General features: G+C 40.3%; 1 protein-coding gene across 11 annotated transcripts in view; it reads right to left on the bottom strand.

The window, feature by feature from the left end:
* PKP4 (plakophilin 4) overlaps positions 1 to 25,617 on the bottom strand; it is a gene marked incomplete at its 3' end in the record, with an annotated part of 244,564 nt that overhangs the window by 9,327 nt on the left and 209,620 nt on the right. For 10 of the 11 annotated variants that reach the window (XM_079131753.1, XM_079131757.1, XM_079131756.1 and 7 more), the window contains 6 exons: positions 13,280 to 13,463; positions 9,733 to 9,850; positions 8,046 to 8,237; positions 7,645 to 7,818; positions 4,615 to 4,765; positions 943 to 1,138 (listed from right to left, as the gene is read on the bottom strand). In XM_079131753.1, coding sequence (XP_078987879.1) covers positions 943 to 1,138; positions 4,615 to 4,765; positions 7,645 to 7,818; positions 8,046 to 8,237; positions 9,733 to 9,850; positions 13,280 to 13,463 — 1,015 coding nt within the window. Of the gene's footprint in view, positions 1 to 942; positions 1,139 to 4,600; positions 4,766 to 7,644; positions 7,819 to 8,045; positions 8,238 to 9,732; positions 9,851 to 13,279; positions 13,464 to 25,617 lie in introns of those variants that run through there. The other variant, XM_079131755.1, reaches the window with a different exon arrangement.

Here is a 25,617-nt window from a genome sequence, read left to right as displayed (position 1 = left end):
GAGCAAGGAAGTTTCTCTTTTTTCCTTTGCAGTATGACTCCTTGAAGGAGTTCTACATTCACATCTTCAGTTCCCTTCATCCCATCTTCTCTTAAACCAAAGTCTTCCACATTGTTATACCCAGGGGTCAGGTCTCAGGCATTATCTTGCCTGACCAAGCAGGAGCACTTGACCCTTGCTCACCTGTGTAATACCTTCTTCACTTGGTCTCTAAGACAACACATGCTTCTGGTTTTCTTCTGAATACTCTGTCTACTCTTTCCTGGGCTTGTTTGCTGAATCCTCACCTCCTTACCTCTAAGCATGAGGGATATCAGCCCTCAAACCTCTTCTTTTCTCTATTCTCTATGTAATAGTGATTGCATCCTATTTCACTTCTTTAAATAAGTCATTTAGACACTGCTGATTTGCAAATTTATATTTCCAACCAAAGTCTTAACTCTGTTCTCAGCTCTTCATGTTCTTGCTGGTGACCTTGGTATAATCTACTGCTGACCACACACCCCACTTGGATGTCTAATAGATGTCTCAAATGTGAAAATCCAGAGCGAGCTCCTGGTCTTCCTCTAGTAGACTTCCCTGATCTTGGACTTCCTGGCCTCTAGAACTGGGAGAAATACACATCTGCTATTTATAGGCCCCTCATTCTATCATTCTATGATATTTTGTTATAGTAGCTCAAGCAGACTATGACAGAGACAGAAAACTAATGCAGGATTAGGGGTGTTGCAATGAAGTAAAAATTAGAAAAAGGGCCATGTGATAGAATATACCTCTCCTAATATAATAGGTTTTAACCTCTGGAGACTGCTTAGCTTCTCAGCATGTAAGAAATGCAGAAATAAATCCTTCCAATAGGAACATATCTTTAACAAAAGCTCCTATCACAACACAAAGCCAGGAATGAAAGTCCTGTGCAGGCCCCTTCCCCTGCAGACTTGCCTGTCTCCTCTGCCTTTGGTTATGTTCACCAGCTTTTCTATGCCCCCTGAGTCAGCCAGGGCTTTGGCATTCTCCATGTTTTTGCTGGTGACCTCGTGCAGAGCACAGCAGATGGCCGCCATGGTCTCATCGGACAGTATGCTGGGGCCGTTGCCACCTGGAAGCCGGTTGACCAGGTCTCGCATGGCATATTTACCTGCCAAATGCAAAAGATTAAGTTCAGCATTCAAAAGGTACAAGGTTTTGTTGTTGTTGTTGTTGAAAGATCTGGAGAGCGTGCTAGCTCTTAAAAAGAAAACCTTTCATTTAGAGGAAAGGAAAAAAAAAAAAAAAAAAAATCAACACCCACCGGAAAGAAGAAAAGCACAAATGCAATTGTAAGGGAAAAGTTAACATTTACTGCAATATTACTTGAAGAAATTATTGGTTTATAAAACATTACTGTCAACTACTGAAAGAAAATATAAATTGATGCATAAAATTGGGTAGAATAACCAAGTTGCTTTAATTCAACTATTTTAGGTAACAGTGAGTAATGAAGGAATTATGATAGTAAATTTTATTGTGGATTGAATTGTAATGCATCAAAAACACCTCAATTTCCTCTTAAGGCTTTTAAAAACTTATCTTTGAACCTGGATCAAGTAGGGCTGCCAAACAAAACTGTTCATTAAGCCTTCCAGGTTCTTAACTTATGAACTAGGCATAGTTACATAGTTTGATCAAGCTGATGGTGTATATCAGCTGCCAACAACATCCTAGTTTCTTTAAAAGAAGACATAAATTTTATTCTTAAAATTATAGATATATTATCTCCTAGGAATAATGCAATAATAATAAGGCACTTGATAAGATAAGGCTATGGGAGTTTCACAGCTACAGAAGCAATTCTTTATAAACATTGAATTTCTCTTATTCCTCTCCAAAAGAGATTATCTCTAGCTTTTTCAATTTCAATTACCAACTGACAAACTGGAATAAATGCACTACAAACAAAAGAAATTAACTAAAGCTCAAGTAAATATTTTTCTTAGGCCTTTTCCCCCATGCTAATAATTGAGTGGATGCTAAATGGGATTTTCATCAAAGACCTATTTATAAACAATGGTAAAGAAGACAGCCCTAGCTATACGCTGCGTTATTTCCAGCATGTCAAAGGGAAGCTCTGGCTTATTCACAGCAGCATTGTTATGAAGAGTGGAAAAACATGATGGCACCGGAAGGCCAGAAGATAAATGTGGAATCTGAGCATATAGGTGATAATTCAGTACTGGTGATTGTGAATGCTCACAAATGACCAAGAGGTGCATGACATTAATTTGTCATTTTGTTAAGGTGTACCTTTAAATTGCATTCTTGAGGTTTAGAGCTCATTTTGACCTTGAAAGTTCCCCTCAAAAGCTTTAGCTTCAGAGAGGTGGGTCCAACTCAGTTTAGTGTGCAGCAACTTTTGTGGAGTAACAAAACTTTAAAAAATAATAGAAAAATATATTCTGTGTGTGTGTGTGTGTGTAAAGTCCATTGGCAGTGCTTGTGATGGACATGAGGAGAGAGTGAAGGGCTGAAAGAAGGTGATAGTCTTAGGGACAGAAGTGCTGGGTAAAAAAGAATAAAATACTGAATCTGGAGGGGACTCTAGATCTCATAGGAAGGAAGGAAGGACTCTTTAGAAGGAAATAAGAAAAAGGAATTCATGGGGTCCTTCAAGAGGGTAAGTAAAATGCTCTCACAACAGATGAAATGTTAGTGAAAGTTAAAAACGGGTTATTTACAGAAAACAGGGTATACTGTGCAAAGGCCAGGACTCTAAATTTCTTCTTCCCAGAGGTCCACGTGCTTGACAGTACTGGTTCTATGCGTCTTGTAATGCCTGGGCCTTCTCTCAGGTCATAAGATAGGCATCCAGGTATGTGCCAAACCATTTATGTTTCAGTATTAGGAACTCCTAAATTATACATGTTTCTTATAAGAAATTTAAAGAATATAGAGGTACAAAAACAACTTAAAAATTGTTCTTCAGGATTTCTCTCAAGCAAATGTGGAACTGAGAGGTACAGCATATCTGGACTCAGGTACATGCTGGTCTAGGAATAGAGTATGGACAGGCCCCCTTTCCTCTCTGTGGGGGCTGAGCTGGGTGGAAGCAACAGTATGTTAAGGGTATGTTAAGGGCAGGTTGATAAGGGCAGTCCTGTCAGGCACTGTGTGAAGGGCTTCCCTTCTAAGTCACCACATTTAATTCTCACAGTAACTCTTCATTTTGTATTTTTATTTGTTCCTTTTAGATATAGCTGACAGTAGAGTGTATTTTGACATATTATATACACATAGAGTATAACTTATTCTAATTAGGACCCCATTCTTGAGGTTGTACCTGATGTGGAGTTTCACTGGTGGCAAATTCATATGTGAACATAGGAAAGTTGTGTCTAATTTATTCTTTTTTTTCCATGCAAGAAAGTTTATTAAGCAAACAGAGTGTCTCCCTGCAGGGTAAGAGAGAACATGAGAGGAAAAGAGAGAGAGCGTGCAAGAGAGAGAGTGAAATGGAGGAGAGAGCATGAAAGTGAGTAGTAGAGAGAGAGAATGCTCCAATTTATTCTTTAAGGTGAATATTGTTTTTGTTCTCTCTTCCCTTCTCTCTGTCATGGCACATGCATTTCAATGTAAATTAAATATAGGTTTACATGAATCCACACAGAATCTTGTTCCATTTCCTCTCCCTCTCCCTGTTGCCAGCTGTGGGGCTGGTGTGGACTTGGCTGTTTGTACGGGACTGCCCTTACACCCTCTCTCCTTTCTTCTTCACCACGAGCCCTTGGTTAAATAGCAGGCATTGTCCAGCGTCTTTCAGAGATAGGCTGAGGAAGACCTCCTTTCATTTCCAATGTAGATGTAGCAGTTGAGCTTGGATGGGGTTATGGAACACTGTGGGTTACATGGCCAGTGAGCAGCAGAGGTCTAGGATTGAGTTCAGGTCTTCGGAGGGTCCCTGATCTTTTCTTTAACCTGCACTTTGTTTGAGAAGTGTCAATGCCCTGGAGACAAGCAAGTGACCTAAGGTACGGACCTTATGGAGGCACTGCTTGTTGACTTTATGCATTTGCCAACCCTACCCTTGTATGAGTCCAAGGGTGAAGGCTTCCTAAAATTTTGTGCCCTAGGGGCCTTGCTTACTTCATTCTAGTTCTTATCCTGCCGTGGAGTGGAAATGGCCTTAGGACAGTGGTTCTATCCTGGGAGAGAAAAGCTACAAAATGTTCATATAATTTCCTTTTAAATTTAAGGACGTGACAGTGTTGGTGAATTAGCTGATATCAGTGCAAAAATTGGAAAAGTAGAATTATAATTTTTTTTTTTGGTCACAGCTCAGGAAATAGACATCTCTGAGGTAATAAGAGACACCAAATCTATCAGTGTTAAATTGTACAAGTGAAATTGCTGGCTTTTCTGGAAATTTACCTTCTATGATCAATGTTTCATTAATGTGCCTGGCTCTTGCTGAAAAAGAATGGTCACAAAGTAGGGTAATCAAATATGCCAAGAGACTGGGGACTAGGGCTTAGTTGTAAAAAATTTTAAATAGCACTTATAAATTTATAAATTGAAAGAAGAGTTTTACAAACATCATAGTTGCTCTCCTTTGCAGCTTACCTCATCACCAGAACATACCTATGAGCTCTTTGTTGCGAACGTCTAGTGCCATATTCCTCAAGGCAGTCGCCACAGATGAGACAACTCTATCATTATCCATCCTCAGAAGTTCTACAAGGATGGGGAGCCCTTTTTCTTTTCGGACAGCTGCTCGGATGTATGCTGCAAACTAATGAGCAAAATAAGGCAATGAGTAATATAAAAATGGAGGCCAACTCTCATGTCACTGTCATTGAAAAAGATGTATTCAAAAGATGAACTAATAGATTAAATGTTTTCTTTTTGATTAAAGATTGAATCTTTGGTGCCAGTAAAGAGAAAAACAGTTTGGGAGAAAGATAGGCTGTGGTGACTGATTTAAAAAGAAATTCCAAAGCCTGAAAATCTCAAACCACCATCTGTCAGATATTTTTGTGCAGAACAGAGAAAGCAGTGATTACTTTCTATCTCAGATACATAAACATGATTAAGGAAGGACTGCATGTTTTCTTTGCAGTTGGCCTTGTGCCAGGTCCAGAGGCTATAAATAGGATGGCCGGGACAGTAATCTGTCAACGCATGTTAAAGGAGAGCCTGTCTCCATCAAGTCATTTATTTTTCTGTATTCCCTGAGACAATATTTAGATTTCAGTAACCTGTCAAAGAGATTGCTTAGAAAAAAGACCCTTGTCTCAGAAGAAAGGGAATTCTCTAGAAATGACCAGCATCATAATTCATACACACTGGCAAAGAGTATGTATATTTGTGTGCAAAATACATTCTCATTCAAGATTAGTTAGCTGCTGCTTTTCAAAAAAAATCTGCAGTCAAGGAATTCTTTTGTTACTACAAGGCAATTCAGTACAATGAGTCAATTTGTGAGCCATATGAATTGGAAATGAATGCTAAGTCATCAGTGAAGCAAGCAAAAAATAAAAAGTAACATTAGAAAATTAATCTTTAATATTGTTTTGAGCTTTGAGCTTTGAGCTTTAATTGACACTTTTACCAATGCAAATCATCCTTTAAAATCAGGATAATTGAAAGATGTTGCTCATGAAACATCTAATAGTTTCCTGCTGTGGCCAAGAAATGAGGACAAAGATCTACCAGATCTCTGTATTATTTTGAATATTAAAATATGTGATTGACACCCTGACTCTTAAATACCAACAGAATAGATTATTTTAATAATACAAATAAAAGGAAAAGATGTCTTTCAAAGACCTCATTAATATTCTTCATATGAAATGATACTCTTAGTTTCCAATCAAATGAAATCTACAGGGGGGAAAACACAGCACATGATTGCCATAGGCCAAAGCACTCAGGCAATTTTATCAACTTCTCTCTGAAACCTCAAGAGCCAACTCCCTTGGTCTCACTTGGAGACCACCTAGCCAGCCTAGCCCAGAACAGCACTGAGGGCTTGCCTTCAAGGTACAAGTCATCCCTGCACCCCGAATACCTTCCGACTTGATGATGTCTGTGACCATAATTGTCTTATTTTCTTAATGAGGGTCCAATATTTTGACTACCTTTGATACTATGAAATCACTTAAATATGATGTTTGAATTTAAAATGAGCTTGTCACCTAACTTTTGTTCACTGAATAAAATTCCCAGGAATAAAATTCTAAAAAACTCAAGTTGCATGCATTTTAATTGCTGTCATTTTTATCAGCATCAAATGATCCTTTGGTCACAGAAGCTGGAAGTGAATACTAGTCTCCGCAAGGATAATTACAAATATTTATGGTCAGAAATAGTCCTCTGTCCTCCCCATTTATTATCTCACTTAATCCTCATAACCACCTCATTAAGTAGGTATTAATAGTAACTCTATTTACAGATGAGGAAACTGAGAACAAGAGATCCTAGGTAGCAGCTCATAAGAGAGGCTAGGATTCAGAATCAGCACTTAACATTGTTATTAGCACTCTAATTAGGAACAACAATAAAATATCCATTGGCTGAATTAGCACTAGACCATGAATATTTGTGTATATTCTGTTCAGCAGCCACCTGCATGAAACAAACCATATCTAAGCCTGTCAATGCTTTTTACTATCATGGATAATACAGTGGCTCAAAAAGTTTGGTGGTGGTGGTGGTGATGAAGTAGTGAAAAAAATATGCATTATAACAATTCTACTAATCAGGAAGTTTTAGATGACATTTAGAAAGTTTTGTGAACTTGTTTATGGTGATTAACAATAAGAAACCACCTTCAATTTTCATAAAGTCATGCATGCATAAGGAGACATGGAAACTCTATCTGGAGGTTCTGTAAACATCTGGGAGAGGAACACACAGAGGTCCTCTCTCTTTTCCCCACAGCACTGTCTGGTCTCAGCCCATCATCTCTCACTGGGACACCACACTGGCTCCCAAAGGGAATCCCAACCTCTACTTTTCTCTTTCTTGAGGCGATCTTCTGACTTGTGTGATCCAAGTGTTTACATCAGCTTAAATGCTTTTAGGGCCCTTTTTGTCTGTAGGTCAGGTCCTGAAGCTGGACCTTCAGACCTGAATGTGGTACTGGGCTGCCACCTGATCCAGTCCCTGCTCTGTCCCCTCTTCCTCAGGGATCAGCCTGCAGTCTCACCAGTGCTGTCCTCTTCTCCTTTCAGGCCTTTCTCTCATTGTCTCCTTTATCTGCATCACTTCCTCTATATCCCCCAACCTCAGACTCTACGGTTTTAATTTTACTCATCCTTAAAGATCCACTGTGGGTAGCACTGCCGCTCAGGAAGACACCCCACCTCTTTGCTTGTTTCTTCTCTTCACTCTCCCTTCCTCCTAGGCTGCACTGGATGCTCTCTTGCAAGATCCCATAGCACAGATTCTGCGGACTCTACCTTGTATTGACAGGCTCGGTTTTTCTTGCTAACCTTCATGGAGAGAGACAGTCACGTTCATCTTTGGATCCTCAGAGCAACTGCTTGTCTCCCTTCTTTCCTCTCCCCCTTTCATAGATAAACTCTTAACAAGCAGATCCCTTTAACCACCATGGCTGATCTGACCATGAGGACAGAAAGAAGTATGGAAAACTGGAAGACATCCCACCTTCCAGTTGCCAGCAGAGAGGTTCTGAAGCGATCCAGCAGAGCCTTCCAAGGTGGCTGGGTTGGAACTTTCTGCTAGAAGAGTCAGATATGGTTTTACCACTGATGGATGCCACAGCATCTCAACTCCTTTGGGGGACTTTGACAGTCCTGGGATAGGACCAACTCCATCCCACTGAAAGAAAGCAGCACACATTAAGTGGAAGCAAAATGGACATGACCCCCAAACTTGAAAACATGCATCTTTGCTGGACTGAGTCTAGTTATGTAGCATTTTTTTCTCTTATCAAATATGGAATTTCTCACTCTAAAGAAAAAGAATAAGAACAAAACAAAACAAAACAACAACGCCCCCCCAAACAAACAAACACTTTAGAATTTCATATAAAATAAAATGCTAACTTGATCCTCTTGTGGAGTTCTTTTTTTCTTTTTCTTCTTTTTCCCCCAGCAGCTTGGCTCAGAGTCTTTGCTGGGAGACTCTTTTCCTAGTAAGTCATCCAACTCATTCAGTCCAAGCAGCCGGGCCTGAGGGACTTCCAGCTCCAGCCGATAGGACAGGTTCCTCAGGGTGCACACGCAGTTCTCCACTGTCTGAAATCCAGTGGGGCGGATAATTAAAAACAGCACACAAAATGCTTCTGTACTGAATGCTACTGATAGGAAATAAATGGAAAATATGAAAGAACTTTTTTATTTATGGAAACCTGAAACAATCCAGAGAAAGAATTGTGATTTAGGGCTCTACAGGGATTTCCAGATGGCCAGGTGTAGAGCCCCTGAGGGTGGCTCTCAGTTCAGAGTTGTACTGAGGGTACAACTGAGGGTCAGATTTTATGCTGACTTACATGTGTCAGGCTCTGGCCTGTGCTTCTGTGTTGGCTGCCGCAGTGCCAGACCACAGTCAAGATGCCAGAACCTCACCTATCACCACTGCAAAGCCTCAGCAAGACAACAGGTGTCACCTACTCCCTGCCTGGGGACTGTCCCTGCCTGCCTGTCCCATCTTCCTCCGCCTCAACCTTCCACCTCCCCTCTCCCTATGGGGAATGTTCAGTGCTTTCTTATGTTGGAACTCTGCCTTCTGTGCATGGTCTTTTGTTCCTTAAAGTCTGCTGGGTGGCCAACTGTCACTTTAACTCAGAGTGTCTAAAGTCAAGTTCCACATTTCTCTATCTAGCAAGCTCCCCTTTGCAACTTGCTTACCCTCTCAATTTCATCTGCAGGTCTTTTGGTCCAACAGGCTCAAATAAATACTGGCTGTCACCCTGAACTCCTGCCCCCACCTTCTCCTGAACCTACCTCTCATCATATTTTTTTTTTCTTTTTCATACTGATCTTTTCTCACCAAGACCTACCAATGTCCTGCCCTATTCCAGGACATCTGACACCATGTACCTGAACCATCTCAGCATTTAATTCTGTCTTCCTGCTTCTTCCCACCCTCCCTCAGGTCCTGGGGCAGATCCTGGTTGATTGTCACAGCTGATAAAGGACAAGCGGAATGCCCTAAACTTGGGCAGGGATGGAGAGACAGAAGGGAAGGGGAAGGAGCTGGGAAGATGAACCAGCAGGACAGTGCAGGGGGAGAATATGGATTGGTGCACCAGAAATGGCTTCTGGGGTGGGGGCTGTGACTGTAGTGGGGGTGCAGGAGATGGGGGATTGTTGTACCCTGACTAGGAACTTTTACTCAGTAGATGGTCAGGTACGGGTGGATCTGCTTCTACAAGCAGAGCAAGCAGAATTGGAAGAAAAAGTAGCAGGGATGCTCACTTGGAGAATGCACCTAGGAGAACCGGAGAGTAGGTCAGAACCTGTGCTATGTCTCTTACTACAATGAGTCACTCTGTTCATCATTCTAGGGCTATTTTCTTAAATTGCTGAGTCCTTTTCCCTGTCAACTTATAATTTTTAGACAGACTCAACCTTTGATACAAAGACTAACCTCAGGAGGAAGACTGGTAACCGGCTTATGCTGGGAAGACTAAATTCAGAATTTTAGAAAGAATCCATGGCATGTGGATAGTGGCATTAGGCAGCTGTTGTTACCTGCCACCATGCCCTCACATGGCTAACAGACACTGACCTTGCTGTCATAATCGGATGTGTTCACACACGTGTGGATCACGTACAACAGGGAGTCCACCAGCCCCTCACAGGATCGCATTTGCTTCCGTGCTTCCTCCCCTGCAGAGCTGAGGTTCCTAAGTGGGTGGAGACATGTGGGAGCTGCTGAGATGAATGACTTACTCATTAGGCACGAAGCCTTACCTTAATAATCTGAGAGAATGACAATACATGGCAGCCATTCATTCAGACTTGGTATGAGGAGACATTTTGGAGCTTGTATTTTAACATCCCCAAAGCTTAACAATGACTGTTTCCCCATTATCCGAACAATTAGGGGACATTTCAACTTTGTATTGCTCTCAAGGCAGGTCTTCCTCATAGGTAAAATGGGGAAAATAAAAGTAACTGTCTCACAGAGTCACTGTGAGGAAAAAATGAATTACTACATATAAAGTGATTAGAAAAGTGCCTAACCCAAAGAAGGGTTAATTAACCCACATTATGGTGGCAGTTAAAGACCTGCTTCCTTGCCCGCTGTGGTCAGTCCTAATGCTCTTGCAATTTCTTTGCCTACTGTATTGTTTTGCAAGCAGTAAGTAGTCATTAAATGTCTATTAAATCAACAAACACATAATTTCTTGTACAAAAAATGTCAAGTTAAAAATGGACATTTACTTATGTTAAGACTTTTCTCATCTTTTTAATTATAAAAATGCTGAAAATTATTTTGGATCTCATCCACATTGAAATTTTTTTTTTTTTTTTTTTTATACTGATTTGCCTTCAAAAATTGATACCAAGCCAGGTGCCTGTACCCCAGCTACTTGGGAGACTCAGTTCATGGCTCACCTCGGCAACTTAGTGAGACCTTGTCTCAAAATAAAATAAAGAGGGCTGGGGATGCAGCTCAGCAGTAGAGCACTTGCCTCGCATGTGTGAGGCCAGCTCAATCTCCAGCACTATGCACACACACACAAACTGATAGCAGATTACAAGGATCTATTCTATGTCCCATTAATAAAGGTTCTAGGCTAACTTTGAACTTATACAAGTTGAGAATTTATAAAACTTGGACAAGAAATGGGGTATTGAGAATGCCTTTTCTTTTCACCCTTGTTTTCCTGGGGCCAGAATGACATGGTCACCTGTGATCCTTCCTCTGTTCTTACCTTGCATCGCCTCTTTGTAGCACTTACCAGCTGACTCTTCCCTTCCTCCAGGGGCTTCTGGGAACCCTCTGGTTTGTCTGTGTCTTGCCGCCTTTCCTCCTAGACCTCTTCCACCCATGGTTCCTCCCCAGGCTACTTTGGTCCGTTTTCTTGTTATCTTTACACCCTCCTTGCTTTCTTCTGCTCTGTGATTTTAACACAACCTATGACCCATGACCACCAAGTGTCTACCTTCGGCCCTGACCTCTCCAGAACTCCAGACCCATGTACCCAACTGTTTTTTGATATTACCATATGGATAGCTAATTCAACTTTTCAAAATGAATGTGGGCTAACTCTCAATTGCTCACTCCTCCAACCTTTCTTTCCTCCTTCCCTCATTTGAACAGCACTTCCATGTTTCCATGGATCCAGCCAAAGGTCTAGATGTTATCCTTCTTCCTTCCCTTTTCCTCATCCCTTATATTTAATCCATTATCAAGTCTTATCAGTTGTTCTTCAACAAAATAACCCCATTCTGCCTACCTCTCTTCAGCCCCTGGTCCAGGCCACTCCTGTCACCTGCTGGACCACTGCAACAGTCTCACATTCCTCTTTTCACCTCTGCTCATGCTCAGTCTTCCACATCATAGCCAGAAACCAGCTATATCACTTTCTGTGTGAACACCCGCTTATGGCTTTTCATGGTACTCAGGAAAAAATACAAACTCCTACCTCTAATTTACAAAATTTTACAAGATCCAGAACGACACTGTCCTTTTCTCACCAAGTGACCACTGTAAGCTCATTCCTGTCCCAGAGCTTTTACATTAATCCCTTTACATTAACACTCAAATGAGTAACACCCACGGTATTTCAGATGTAGTCTTAAATTTCACTTCATGACCACCAAAGTAACCCACCCATAACCTTTTAATCACCTCTTTATTTTTATTTATTTATTTAAAATATTTTTTCAGTTGTAGATGGACACAATACCTTTATTTTATTTATTTATATGGTGCTGAGGATCGAACCCAGTGCCCCAAGTGGTCTACCACTGAGCCACAACCCCAGTCCACCTCTTTATTTTTTATGATGCCTACTGGTGCTTTCTTATTCTCTTATTGTCTATCTTCCTCAGTAGACTGTGGTTCCATCAGGGCAGGGGCCTAGTTTGTCTTTTCTTTTCAGACAGATGGCATTTGCCAAGTATTTACAGCCCTGAGCCACATAGGAGTCCAAGGGTGTGCCCTCTCCCGGACTGGCTGAGGAGGATCATACCTCCCTGGATCCAGATGCTAGAGAGGATTAGGTGATGCTTCCTATGGTGACTACTAAGTCATGTGACCCACCTGGGCTACTTTCCCCAAGCCTCCCCCAGCCCCCAAGGGGGCTGACTGCCACCTGTCATAATGCTGAAGGCTATGGACCAGCAGCACAGGCCCTCCTCAAGCTGTCTGTGGCAGGGATGCCCTGACATCTTGATTTGAATACTGGACAGTATTTGCTGAGGGTTCACTCTGACACCACATGAGTGCTTTCCACCTGCTCACTGACTCCTCCTTCAGGAGTCTGAGGTGGCACTGACACCTCTATTCTAAAGATGGAAAACTGAGGCTCAGAGTGGGACTGGAAGCCAAGCTGTCTGAGGCTAGAGGCCACCCTCCCTGTCACCTGCCCCTCTGCCCAAGTCTTCCATTTCAAGTTCCTGGTACACTTACTGTTAGGCTGAGAAAAGGACTGCATGTGATCTGATGGGTATTAATGGCAAATGATGAGTCTGATTACATAGACTTAAAAGAGGCTTATTTATTTTTTTTAAAGTTTATTTATGTATTTTGATTCATTGTACACAAATGGGGTACAACTTGTTTCTCTGGTTGTATAGGAAGCAGAGTTGCACCATTTGTGTAATCATACGTGGAGGTTTATTGATTTTAAATGCAAAAGGTAAAGACTAAAAAAATTAGTATTTGGGCTTACTTCTTTCATTTATAAAATTCAAAATCAATGATTGTTTAAAAGTTACACAACTCTTTACCTCAATTTAAAGCAAAAGACTTTATCATATTTTGCCTTGAAACAAAAACAAGGCTGCAAACACAGTAGCAATCAGAATGTGATAACTACAAAAATGCTGTACAAGTGGAAAACACTGGAATTTTGGCAGCAACCTCAGACTGAAAGGGCCTTTCTGGATAATTCACAGAAGAGTCATTTGTGAGATGATTTCTTTAAGGCCACAAGTCTGTGCTCATAATGTTTTTCTTACAGAATAAGAAAAGCCAGTGTCCTCAACTGTGAAACAAAACTGGAATTTAGATATTAGCAAAGCCCTCCTACAATCGATTTACCTATGGCACACATAATTTAATCACAGAATTAACTGGAAGGAAGAAATAAAGACTTTACCTCAGGCAACCTGTCGTGTTACGCAGAACTAGTGAAGTCTGAAATTTAATTTTATGATCATCATCAAAAGAAGAGTTATTCCACCCAGAATGTGGAACTATCACAGTGTTTGTTAAGGTTGAGAGGGCATCTCGGATGATTGTCATCTTTACAGCATCACATGAGGATAAATTCCAAAGAACTCCTAAAAAATGAAATTTCACAAAAATCGAACCATTAGAGATTCTGCAACTTTAGGAATGAAATAAACATATTAGCACTGATTGATAGGAATTCAATCTGTCTCAAAACTAATCTATAGCCCATATCTGCAGGCAGCCTGGGGATGAACCTCTAATAATTGTTGAGTGAACATATGTTCACTCATATTGCATTTCTGGCAATATCTTATAAAATTTTAAGAGTCATTTCAAGTTTCAGAGCCTTGGTATCTATTGGGCAAGATAACTGTGTTTTTTGCAAAGAAAATTAGAATTACTGTGAGGGGGAAAAGGGGAACAGTCCAAGCAAGGGTCATTAACATAATGTACCTGTGATTTTTGTAAAACGGTTCTTCATTGCAATGCCCTTACATTCAGCAGCTATGTGAGGAATTCCTTTTACAATTCAGGACTTGGAAAAAATTCCTTTTTCTTGGAAGACTGAAGACTAGCATGTTTCTCATCATCAATCTTCTTTTTCATTTTACTTTTGCTACCGGGAAACTCAAGCTTAAATATATAGTACTTGCAGTAACTTTACTAGCATGGAGCGTTGTTACATTTGCTTCATCTTCCTTATTCAGATGAAGTTTAAACATTTTAATCTCCTCTTCAAGAGATTTATTGCTATGTGTTTTAGGAGCACAAGTAACTGTTGTTCCTTTTTTAGAGAGGTGAAACTAACAATAAATAAAAAATCATCCATATTGTAATTCATACCAAGATTTCCAGGACAAGAGACCTTAAATGTAGTGGTTGGAGTGTTAATTAAATTGCTAAGCACATTAGAGGGTCTTCATTTCTCTATCAACTATGAGGTGGGTTAAATTATTGTTATGGCACATTTTTGAGTAGTTATGCATATAGGAATTAGAGCAAGTCTGAGATGTCATCTTCCCTAATGCTATTTTCACATCGCTGCATTTTCCTGAGTAAGAGGGAAGGAGGTAGAGGAGAGATGGTGCAGCTGGTGTTCTGTGCATGAAAGTTGCTCAGAGTCCAATATTCCTGATGTATGCTTGGCAAGCTGCTCAGAACTATCAACACAAAACCGCTCAGGGCCCCAAGCAGAGGAAGGAGCAGGCAAAATCTGCCTACGTCCATGGGAGCGTGTCAGGTTTGTGACTGATCTAGAGTGTTGGGCAACAGACAAGACTGAAAACTGCTGCTCCAGTGTATCGTGACCAATGCTGCCAGCCAGAAAACGGCCTGCTCAGCTTTCTCTGGACCTGCTGTATAGGAGGAGGCTATGAGAGAGTAGGTGGGAGACTTTTCCTCTGTGAGAGGAGAGGTGGAAGCAAAGGGCTAGAACTGGAGAAAGTAAAACAATACCCTGACTATACACTGAGTGGGCCACCCCTTCCCTTACCTGCCCCAGGCTGTAGAGGTGACAAGTCAGTAACAGTGGTGGGCTCTGTCCTGGGCCCTGGGTTCTTCCCTGCACCTGGGCTCACTCCTCTCCTCTTTTACTTGGTTTTGACTTCTGGATCTCATTAATTTGATTCCCCTTGTCTCCCCTCACCCCAAAAGAATTTTCTCCTATCCCACCATGACTAAAGTTAGGACCTCAGCCTCTAGTTAGGCCTACACTGGTTCTTCCTTCTGGATGAATAGGCATGGGATGCAGGGTGGTGGTGGTGGGGATTCAGACAGAAGGAAGAAAAGATGGAAGAAACAATGGGTAGAGAACTAGCACGGCAGGGTAGATGCTGCCATAAACCTGGCTTTCGTATTTGAGGCCAAGTGTACTCAACCCAGGGTACCAATGGGGACTGTAAGGAGACACGAGCCAGCCACAGTGACAGCATGTGGCCCACACCATTGATGGGGAAAGTGTCATTTCTTAACCTCTCCTGCTGACAATTTTATAATATGTGGTTTCTAATGTCATTGGTGCAATTCTATCAAAGCCTTTCAAATTCCTCACTTCACAAAATTCAACTCGTGGAGGCCAGCTTCGTTTTCCAATAAGTTACGTTCTGCTTCACAGAATAAATGCATTCCAGTCAAGTTAACTGCAAGGTAAGGTTTATGGGAAAAAAGCCCATAATATTAGAGGCTATAAGGATATAGTTGCCCCTTATTATCCAGGGGAAATTGGTTCCAGGGCCCCTGCAGATATCAAAATGTACAGATGCTACAGTCCCTTACATGAAATGGCAAGTACAGGATTTCTATATAATCTATGTATTCTCCCATACACCTTAAGTCATTTCTAGATGACTTATAATACCCAATACAATCGCTATGCAAACAGTTGTTATACTATATTTTCTATTTGCATTCTTATTGTTTTATTGTTATTTTTATACATTGTTTTCCTAAATATTATCGATCTACAGTTGGCTGCATCTTTGGATGCAGAATCTACAGATACAGAGGAACAATTATGTATCTCTATGAAAAAATTAAAAAAACCTATGTCACAAACTTTAGGTGACATCACAACTAAGAAGAGGGGTGGTCTGTTAGTGTGTTGGTTCCTAGAGTCCATGCTGAGAAATTCTCTGATCACTGGCAGGAAAACTTGTTTTTATTGTTTCTGTCTTCATTCCTGGCTACAATTAAGACCTTCTTCTGCATGAGGATATTTCCCACATTTGAGGATTCCCTTGATTTTCTGTGTTGTGACTAGTTTTGCTGCTGCTGCTTCTTCCCAGCAGTTCAGAATGACCAGTACAGTTATATGTCATCCTATACAGTTTACTATTAGCCATTATGTAACCTTGAGATCAGACACAGAATAAACATTCATAAATCAATATAAACAAAAGTGGTACCATTTACTGTGCCTTTATTCTGTGTCAGGCACTGTGATTTACATATAATGCCTTAGATTCAAGATGTTCCAAATGAACTAACTTTCCTGTTTGATTATTTTGTAGGTTTGACATTCTACATGTTAATTTTTTATAAGGATGCTCATCATCCTTATATTTCACTTATATTTCTAAACTTAATTTTAATTTAAATTTCATTAGGCAAGTATAATAAAGATCCACCTGGTTATCAATCACCCTTTTAAATTCTGTTATACATATGCAGGACACACAGAAGGTGTTCAAAAATATTTGTTCCTGTATTCACTTTATATCTTGGCAGACTTAGCTCACAGGCATCATCTCCCTTTTTACCTTTTTTTAACAGTGAGTTTCAGGAGTGTCTTTAAGATCTGTAACTGTGGGGAGAGGGTCAAAACAATGTTCTGGATCTTAAATGGAATCTACTGGCATAGTTGTACTTGTCTTTCCCACTGAGACCACCATCTCAGCTATGGGGATAGAATTCCATTGCTGCTTTATTCCAAGAATCAGAAGTAAGGATTATTTCAACATGCCAGAATCCCCATCCCCCAAACAGCAGAAGAGAAATGCAAAATTGTTTAAAAACATGAAACCCTTCAGTAGAAAAGCTGATTAGGCTATCTTCTGGTCAACTAGATGACTTATTGATCATAAAACCAGTCTACCACTGAAATATAGGTTTTCACTTCTGCAATTAAAAAAAAAGTTAAAAGTTATTCCTGATCAGAAAAATGGAAAGATTCCCTTTTTGCTAAGTACATGGCATTCAAGAGACCCACACAAAGGCAGCTTCGTCATTATGTGTCATGTGTCATGTCTGACCTTGCACTTTAAATGTAACACAGAACGATGGCATTTGGTGTAGTTTTAACCAGCCATTTCTTACATCAAAGTAAGTCTGAATACATTGCTTTTTCTTTCCTACTTTCTATTTCCAAAATAAGGTTATAAAAAGCCAAAGCCACAAGTTCTGATCAACAATACTGGGTATGAAATGTTCAATTAAATATGAAAGCCTGAGATGTGGAATGATTAATTTGACTTTTCAACTCAAATAAGAAGTACCAGTCTTAAGACCAGCTAATAATAGCTGTGTGTGGTTCACCTCACTAAAATAGTAATGAAACAATGTCTTCTCCATTTAGTCTGTCTAGGGCTTCATTTAATGGGTCAGGAAGAATCTTGCTAGTACCATAAGTAATGAATAGAAAATATACCAACTCTCAGATATAGCAAGACTGATGAGAAAATGGAGAGCTGTGGGATTAGCATTCTCCATCAACATGATAAACCTCTGGCTCTGACATCCTAATGCAAAATTTTCTTCAAAAATATTTGGTGGCAAACTTGATTACCACTAGGTCCTGAAGAAAAAGTTAAAAATAAACTAGAATTTGGTTTGGAAAGCTTGAGGTTTTATTTATTTCAAAGCAATTAGCTATTTGTTGTGAGGACTAAGAATGTATATGTACAAACTAATTTAGAAAACATTAGGAATTTCATGCATATTATTGTAGAAAACATTGCTTATTCTCTATCACAGGGAAAAGTACACATAATTATGAGTAACCAATAAGCACAATAAAATACTGCCACAAGAGATGAAAGTTCATTTTTCCCACAAAGAATGAATAAAGTAATTAAAATACCATTTCACATAAATCCTGCACTGCAGAATTTTGAAAGAGCTCATGTTTAAAACTAGCTTTATTGCTATTCTAATGGCCAACTGATAATTATGTAGTCAAATTAGAAGCTGGCTTTACTGATTAATTAAAGTAATAGCAACTATTTGAAAAGTTATTTCTTAAAGGACATTAAAAACCAATCAAACAAAATTTGTAAAGTGTGATTTCTCTGATAGTATAAATACACAATAGCTGACACACTTGTTTTCTTTCCGATATAAAAGACAATCTTAAACCATTCATTTATATATAGCATTTGATGTATGCCCCATTTCCTAATTATTAAAAAAACAAGTGTTTGTGGGAGGCTGAGTCAGAAGGATCATGAGTTCAAAGCCAATCTCAGCAACAGTGAGGTGCTAAGCAACTCAGTGAGACCCTGACTCTAACTAAAATACAAAATAGGGCTGGGATGTGGCTCAGTGGTTGAGTGTCTGAGTTCAATCCCTGGTACCACTCGCCCCAAAACCAAAAAATAAGTGTTCACAGACATTGCTAAAAAACAAAAACAAAAAATAAAAACCACAAAAAACGAAGAACAACAACAAAAAATCCCCCAAAACAAGGAGTACCAGTGTGTTCAAATATCACTAGACACATCCTTGCACTGCCTTTCACGACCCAGCTGTATTCTGTCTATTCTTGATGTCTTTGTTTCATTCATGCTCCTTTACAAGATGCTTGCAAGGTAAGTAAAATTACCTGTTTTACTCAGTTTTTTAAATTGCTATGACCAAAAGACCTAAAAAGAACAATTAGAAGAGAAGAAGTTTATTTGGGGGCTCACAATTTCAGAGGTCTCAGTTCACAGATGGTCAAATTCATTCCTCAGGGCTTGAGGTGAGGTAGAACATCATGGTAGAAAAGTGTCGTGGAGGATAGTGGCTTAGGACATGGTCAGGAAACAGAAAGTTCTGCTCAACAAGGACAAAATATAAATCCCAAAGGCATGCCTCCAGGGATCTGCCTCCTCCAGCCATACCTACCTGCCTTCAGTTACCACTCAGTTAATCCCTATCAGGGGATTAATTCACTGATTGTGTTAAGGATATCACAATCCAGTCATTTCATCTCCCAAACATCTTGCATTATCTCACATATGAGCTTCTGGGGGACACCTCACATTTAAACCATAACGCTACCCCAGCCTTAGGGGTGTGAAGAATACTAAAAGAGATAACATATATGGAGAGTTTGGCTCCACCATCCCAGGACAGAGTGAGCAGTCTGACAAGACAGCCACTGTGACAATGGTCCAGCTCTGCCTGGTATGAATGTTGATCCTCTCCTGGTAACTTGGCATTTCTGGGCTTATGGAACATGCTGGTGTTATACCTACTTAAGATCGCAAGAAATCTTAAAAAATAGGGGTAGAGGGGCTGGGGAGATAGCTCAGTCGGTAGAGTGCTTCCCTTGTAAGCACAAGGCCCTGGGTTCGATCCCCAGCACCCCCCCCAAAAAAATAGGGGTAGAAATAATAGATTGATATCACAAACTTAATAGCATCAGGACTTCAGACTGCATTTGAAGATCAGGATGTATGGGCACCTAGTAAACCCACACTATTTAATAGCAAGGTAGGAAGATGCGCTTCTGAGCTTTGAGGGCCCTTGCCTGCTCCTAGTATCAGCCTCCTAGACAATCTTTAGAAAACACAGAATCTAGCAAAAATGCACCTCTTATTTCTCCTCTTTGCAGCTATCCCTGAAGTTCTCCCCTTACATCAGGTGCAGATTTTATAAACTTCTGTGACTTGTGACATTTTTTTGGAAGAGTAATATCTAGATGTTATGGTACCTACATCCTGTTAAAACTTGGCTACCTGCCACGCTTTACCAGCCTTAAATCTACACACTGTGTATCTTTTAGATTTATGTTACCTCTAACAAGGCACAACACAGGTTGAGCATCTGTAATCTGAAAATACAAAATGCTCTAGAATTCAGTTTCACATTACAGATACTCAATCAGTAAAAGTCTATGAAAATATTCAAAATCTTGAAAAATTCTGAAATCTGAAGTATTTCCCACCCCAAACATTTTAGATAAGGAATATTTGACTTATATAGACCTGTGCCATCTAACATGGCAGCCATCAGCACATGTGGCTATTGAGCGCTTGAAATGTGGTCAGTTCAAATTGAGTTGTATAAAATATACACTAGATCATGAAGACCTGACATGTTTTACATTCAAAAACATCTTGTTACTAATTTTCATATTGACTAGAAGTTGACATGATGTTTTTAATTACTGGGCCAAATAAAATATATTACTAAAGTAAATTTCACTCCCTCCCTTCTTTCTTACTGTGGCTACTAGGAAATTCAGAATTACAGATGTGGCTCACGTTATACTTCTGTTGGGTAGTGCTGGCAAAGATCATTGTCTGTTTGATGCCAGCCTCTGAGCGAGACACAGGAGTCTTAAGACAAACATTTAAAAGTTTGAATGTCCTGTGTGTGCTAGGCATTCTACATAGCTCCTCATGAAAACACAAAGCAGAGAAGAAGTGGGAGATGCGATTTTGCTAGGTCCTGAGTTTTTAGCTGGAGAATGTCTAGGAAATAATGGAGGCACAGGCTAGAAGCAGGCAGGGACCCTCAGAGCGGAGGCCCAGCTTCCTCCTGTGGTGTCTGAATCTCACACTCACTACACTGTGCTTCCTTGCCCTGGACAGATTTCAAAGTATGGGAGATTCTGTTTGGTAGGACTGGAGACCATGTTTGAGTCGAAGGAAAGGGGTCTGGTAGAAGCAGGGTTGGGTGGGAGAGACCTGGGGGGAGGAGAATGAATGTTAGGCTCAGGGATGGGCTGGTCTGGAAGGTGGCTACAGGGATGTAGATTGGGACTGGCAGGTGGGAAGATTTCAAATGCCAGCAGAGGTGTCACCCCTGGGGTAATGGTGAGGTTGATAGCCTAGGAAGGGAAAGGCCTATGTTCCCACACAGTAGTTAGGGAGGGGATGAGGACTTGAAGGAGTAAGGAGGTAAGGGAAGGCCCAAGAAGAGGAGTGCTTGTGGTGAGAATCTGGAACCTGATGCAAGCTGAGGCTGGTGTCGAAGAAGAGCCAATAGTTGACATGATGCTTTTGAATTACTGGGCCAAATAAAATATATTACTAAAGTAAATTTCACTCCCTCCCTTCTTTCTTACTGTGAAATATGTGAAAATACTGTGCTGTTTACAGAAACGAGAGTCAAGGGAATAGTAGTGGGAGAGAGAGCAGTGCTATCAAAAACGTCTCCCATTCGAGGCTTCAGGCTAATCACTCACGCTTCCATTAGGACCATGATGCCACCAACAAATTATACTACTGAAATGAAACTGAATTGATGAGAACACAATTATTATAAGAGTGGGACAAGAGTACTGTCTTCAATTACAGTAAAATGCCTTTCTCTGGATAAATTCTGAGGATAAGTCATGGTGGCGTATAATCATTCCCAGGGTTCCTAAGATGGTTCTCAGCAGAAGTTTCTGAAACATGTCCAGTGGCCCCCTGGGTTGCTGAACGTGCAGTATTGTTACTGGCCTATAGGCAAGGAGCCTGGCTTTCTTCTACCTGGCCGACTAGGTCTGCTGGATGCATCCCCCACTGGCTGGCACAACTGGGCTCTTGGGCAGAGGGCAGTCCTGTCAGCCCAGCCAGCATGATGTGGCCCTGTCTCACTCACCCGGTACTCTGAGGGAATTCCTGCACACAGCAGATGTGTAATCCTCATCAGGCATGGGAGAGCTCACTCAGGCCCAGCTGGGTGACAAGAGGGTGTCACTACTTCAGGTTTCAGCAGCAGAGGTGAAAGGGTGCTCAGGTGGTCTGGGAAGGAAGCTTCCTAGAGGCAGTTGTATGAAACTGACGATGGGGGCTAGACCACAATGTACACAGTGGGGTCCCAGATGACACAATGGATTTGAAGGGGCTTGCTCCTGCTATAGAAATTTCTCCCCAGATGAAGGACATGAGTGATAGATCTTTAGTGTTTTTAGAGAAAAGTGCTAACCTGTGTTTCTGTGACTTTTTGCAGGCACAAAGGTGGATCACAGCACTGTTGAAAAGATCTATCAATTTCCAGGGATCTATTTACAGAATCACATTTGCATTTCAACATTTTTCTTTTTCTAGGTAATTTTACCACTTCATGGGTATGTTGAGAGGATTAATGATACACAACATGGTTATATAGTCCTATGTTCCCTGGAAAGGCATTTCTATAGAAAATAAATAGCCTTACAATTCAGAAATGCTGACTGAGAATTGCCCATAAGGGACATAAAGGATAGTTCCTTTTGTTAGAGGAGTTAGTAAAAGGGAATAGGTTACATAAAAAGAAATGGGTGAATTGTTCTGAGGCAGAAGTGGCAGTCAGGGCAGTGGCACCTGCCACCCTTGTCTTTCTGCAGGTTACTTCAATGTCTGACAAAGAATTAGGTCATTTGCACAATCAAAAGATTTATCCCAGAAAGTCACTGGAGTCATATATCCCACAGCTGACTTACCTGTTTCAGGAACATACTTATTCATCTCTAACTGTGTTAGATCTTCAACCTGGTTGGTGTCCCACCTTCCTTACATTTGTAGGCTGCCTGTCTACCAAGGACACTCATCATTATGTGGTCTCTCTTTTGCTGGGAAATTCTACTCTGACTGACGATGGATGACACCATTCCTTTTTCTTTTTAGAGACAGGGTCTTGCTATGTTGCTCAGACTGGGCTCCAATTGTGGATCATCCTGTTTCAGCCTCCCAAGTAGTGGCTGGGATTACAGGCCCATGTTACCTTGCCTGGCTGACTACCTAAGTTCTGTATGTGATCTCAGAGCCTGCCCTCTGGCTGCCTCAGTTTGCCCAGCACTTTGAAACCTACTCAGATTACGAGGTCACCTGATCACTAATTTGATGTGACTACACTGATGTGAAATCCAAGGATATTTCTCCAAAATACCAGGTAAAATTCAGAGTTAAGGGTGTTTTCATTCCCTTTTTGGTGGAAATTTGAAAGAACCATGGAAATGACATTTGAAAACAGGTATTCACACCCCCAGATCTGCTCCTGTTCAGGACTTCTCAGTGGCCAGGATGGCCAGGGTGGACAGAACCAACGCTAACCTGAATATCAGGAACTCAGCCCAGAGATTCACCCATCTAACCTCTCTGGACCCATTTCTCATTTATAATATAAAAGGGGTGGGGGAATGTAGAACAGATTTATTTAGGATCCTTTCCAATTCGGGGTTCTCTATAAATTGAGAGTTACTATTGGCCTGTCACCAAATAAACTTTAAAAAAATTGTCATTTTCTCATTACCAATTTTTATAGTTTGTGATGTTCTGGAAATGGGTGGGGGAGTCAATAAATCTAGGGATTGTGTTGTTATTGTTTTATAAAGGAGACCAAGTGATGAGGACTGTTACTGATTTTGGTTGGGAAGTGAGAGGGAATGTTGCTAGATTTCTGAAAAGAACTCATGCAGCTCCCACCAGCTCTAATGGTCCACAAAAGCGGTTCAGGAAGTTATAGATCGGCCTCTTCTCTGGACCGGAGAATAAAAGACTGTTCAGAAGGCATATCAATTAGATCAAGGTTTAGTAGTGTTTCATCCTGTGATTCGATGGCAAGTAACAGTTCAAAAGGTTGAATATTATGTCCTCAAAGTTCCCGCTCTTCATCTACCACCAACTCTGGCCAGAAGGTCTTACTGTTTGCTAAGTCACTGCTTGGCTCTTCTACCCATTTCTTAGTGTACAACTATCATTTTCTTGTTAACTTGTGATCTAAATAGAAATATGAAATTAATGATCAGGAAGGGAATATGCCCAATTTCATGTTCTGTATAATGTCTGCAATCTATTGCAGGAATCCAAAAATTTCAAAATATATACTGTGGACATATTTTACTTAGGCATATGGATGAATAATCACTTTCTAAATTGGAAGGAACATGAATATAGAAGTTAGATGAACAAAGTCTATTATTATTGAGAACAAAGGCTACTTTTTGTTATTTAACATTATTGTTAGGAAGAAATCAAAGTGTGATAGTTTTGGGACATCTGGTGCATTCAAAAGCAGGCCTGCAGTTTCTGGGCAGTATCTGCAGTTTTGTTTTTAGGATGTTCAATAACTATAATTTCATACTTCCTATCTTAGAAACATTATTTAATAATCTTAAACAAATGAGTTCAACATATCTTTTTTAGTGACAAGATGTCCCCACTTTTAATCCATAGTTTGTGACCTACCACACACCCATTTTATAACTCAACTGGGGAACAATCACACTTCACGCAGCTTTCATGTTTATGCACCACAAAGGCAAAGAGTCCCTTTGAAATAAAAAAAAAAAAAAAAAAAATTCACTCCAAGAACCTACAAATATCAGCAATTACTAAAAGAAAAGCTCATTAGGTTCAACCTGGAAATGTTTAACACAATGAAGAAAACACAAGAACCATGTTACATATTAGAGAATAATTTTAATTAAAAATGACAGCCATATTGTCTTGGGAAAATACACTTGGCAAAAAGTACTTTTTTCCCCCTTGAAAATCAAGCTGTGGCAAAAAATATAGCCCTGGGCAGTTATAACATTGAAAGCAAAGACAACACATCTTTAAAAAAAAAAATAGCTAAAATTTCTTCACTTAAATGCAGTAAAAATTGCCAAACTGAAACAAAGAGAATGAGGAAAAAAAAGATTTTGGATTAATAACTGGGTTGAATTATTCTTAATATTAAGGATAATAAAATACTTGATTCCAAGGGGATACTATTTCTTTAAATTATATAACATTTTGGATACAAAAGTTCAGTGTACCAAATTAAATATTTCATGATTTGGAGTTGACTGCAGTTTTTACTGAAGAACATCGAGACCACACCTACAAAGGTCAGGTGTTGTGCAAGGTTGGCCAGGCTGACATTCTGTTTTCAAAAGAGTTTTATAGGACACAGGCAGCTGACAGGGATTGGTGAGTGACATGGCCATACAGCACTATGCTGGCCATGTTGGAGGCAGATGTGCTTTACTGAGTATTTTCAGATTAGGATGCGTACTTCTAGTTAGAAAGGGTCTGGGTAGCTGGATTTCAGGTTGCATTGGTCTTCTCACAGGGCCATTTCTAGGCAAAATGAGCTCCTGATTTGTTGTCTTCTTTAATTTCTCAAATCCTAAAGAATATCTTGTTGCTTTCTGGACAATGCTGCTACTCAGCCTTATCCCCCAAAAGTAATGAGCTCCCTGTCCCAGTGGGTTCAAATACACAATGGGCACTTGAATGGAAGCTGTGCAGGGATTTATGCATTAGATGGCATTAGACAAATGAATTTTGAGGTCTCCTTCTTTCCTATGATTCTACAACTTAAAGCCAATCTGTGAATATTCGACCTGAGGAAGTGCTAATGACAGAAGGACTCAAGGAGCTTCTGACGTTTTCATGCTTGAAAACATATTAGGGATTTATTTCCTTATTCTTAAAATATTACTGAACATCAGTTAAGGTTGGTACCATTAAACTTTAGGGTTGAGAAATGTGAATGAATAATTTTGTTGTCTCTGTAAGACTTGACTAGAAATTACGTACAGGTACACACAGCGTGCCTGTGTGTGTATACACACACAAGCAACTCTGCCAGATTTATGTT

The sequence above is a fragment of the Sciurus vulgaris genome (genome assembly GCF_902686455.1).
Source record: "Sciurus vulgaris genome assembly, chromosome: 3".
NCBI lineage: Eukaryota > Metazoa > Chordata > Mammalia > Rodentia > Sciuridae > Sciurus > Sciurus vulgaris.
The sequence above is the reverse complement of the archived record's forward strand: the minus strand, read 5'-3'. Positions and strand labels throughout refer to the sequence as shown.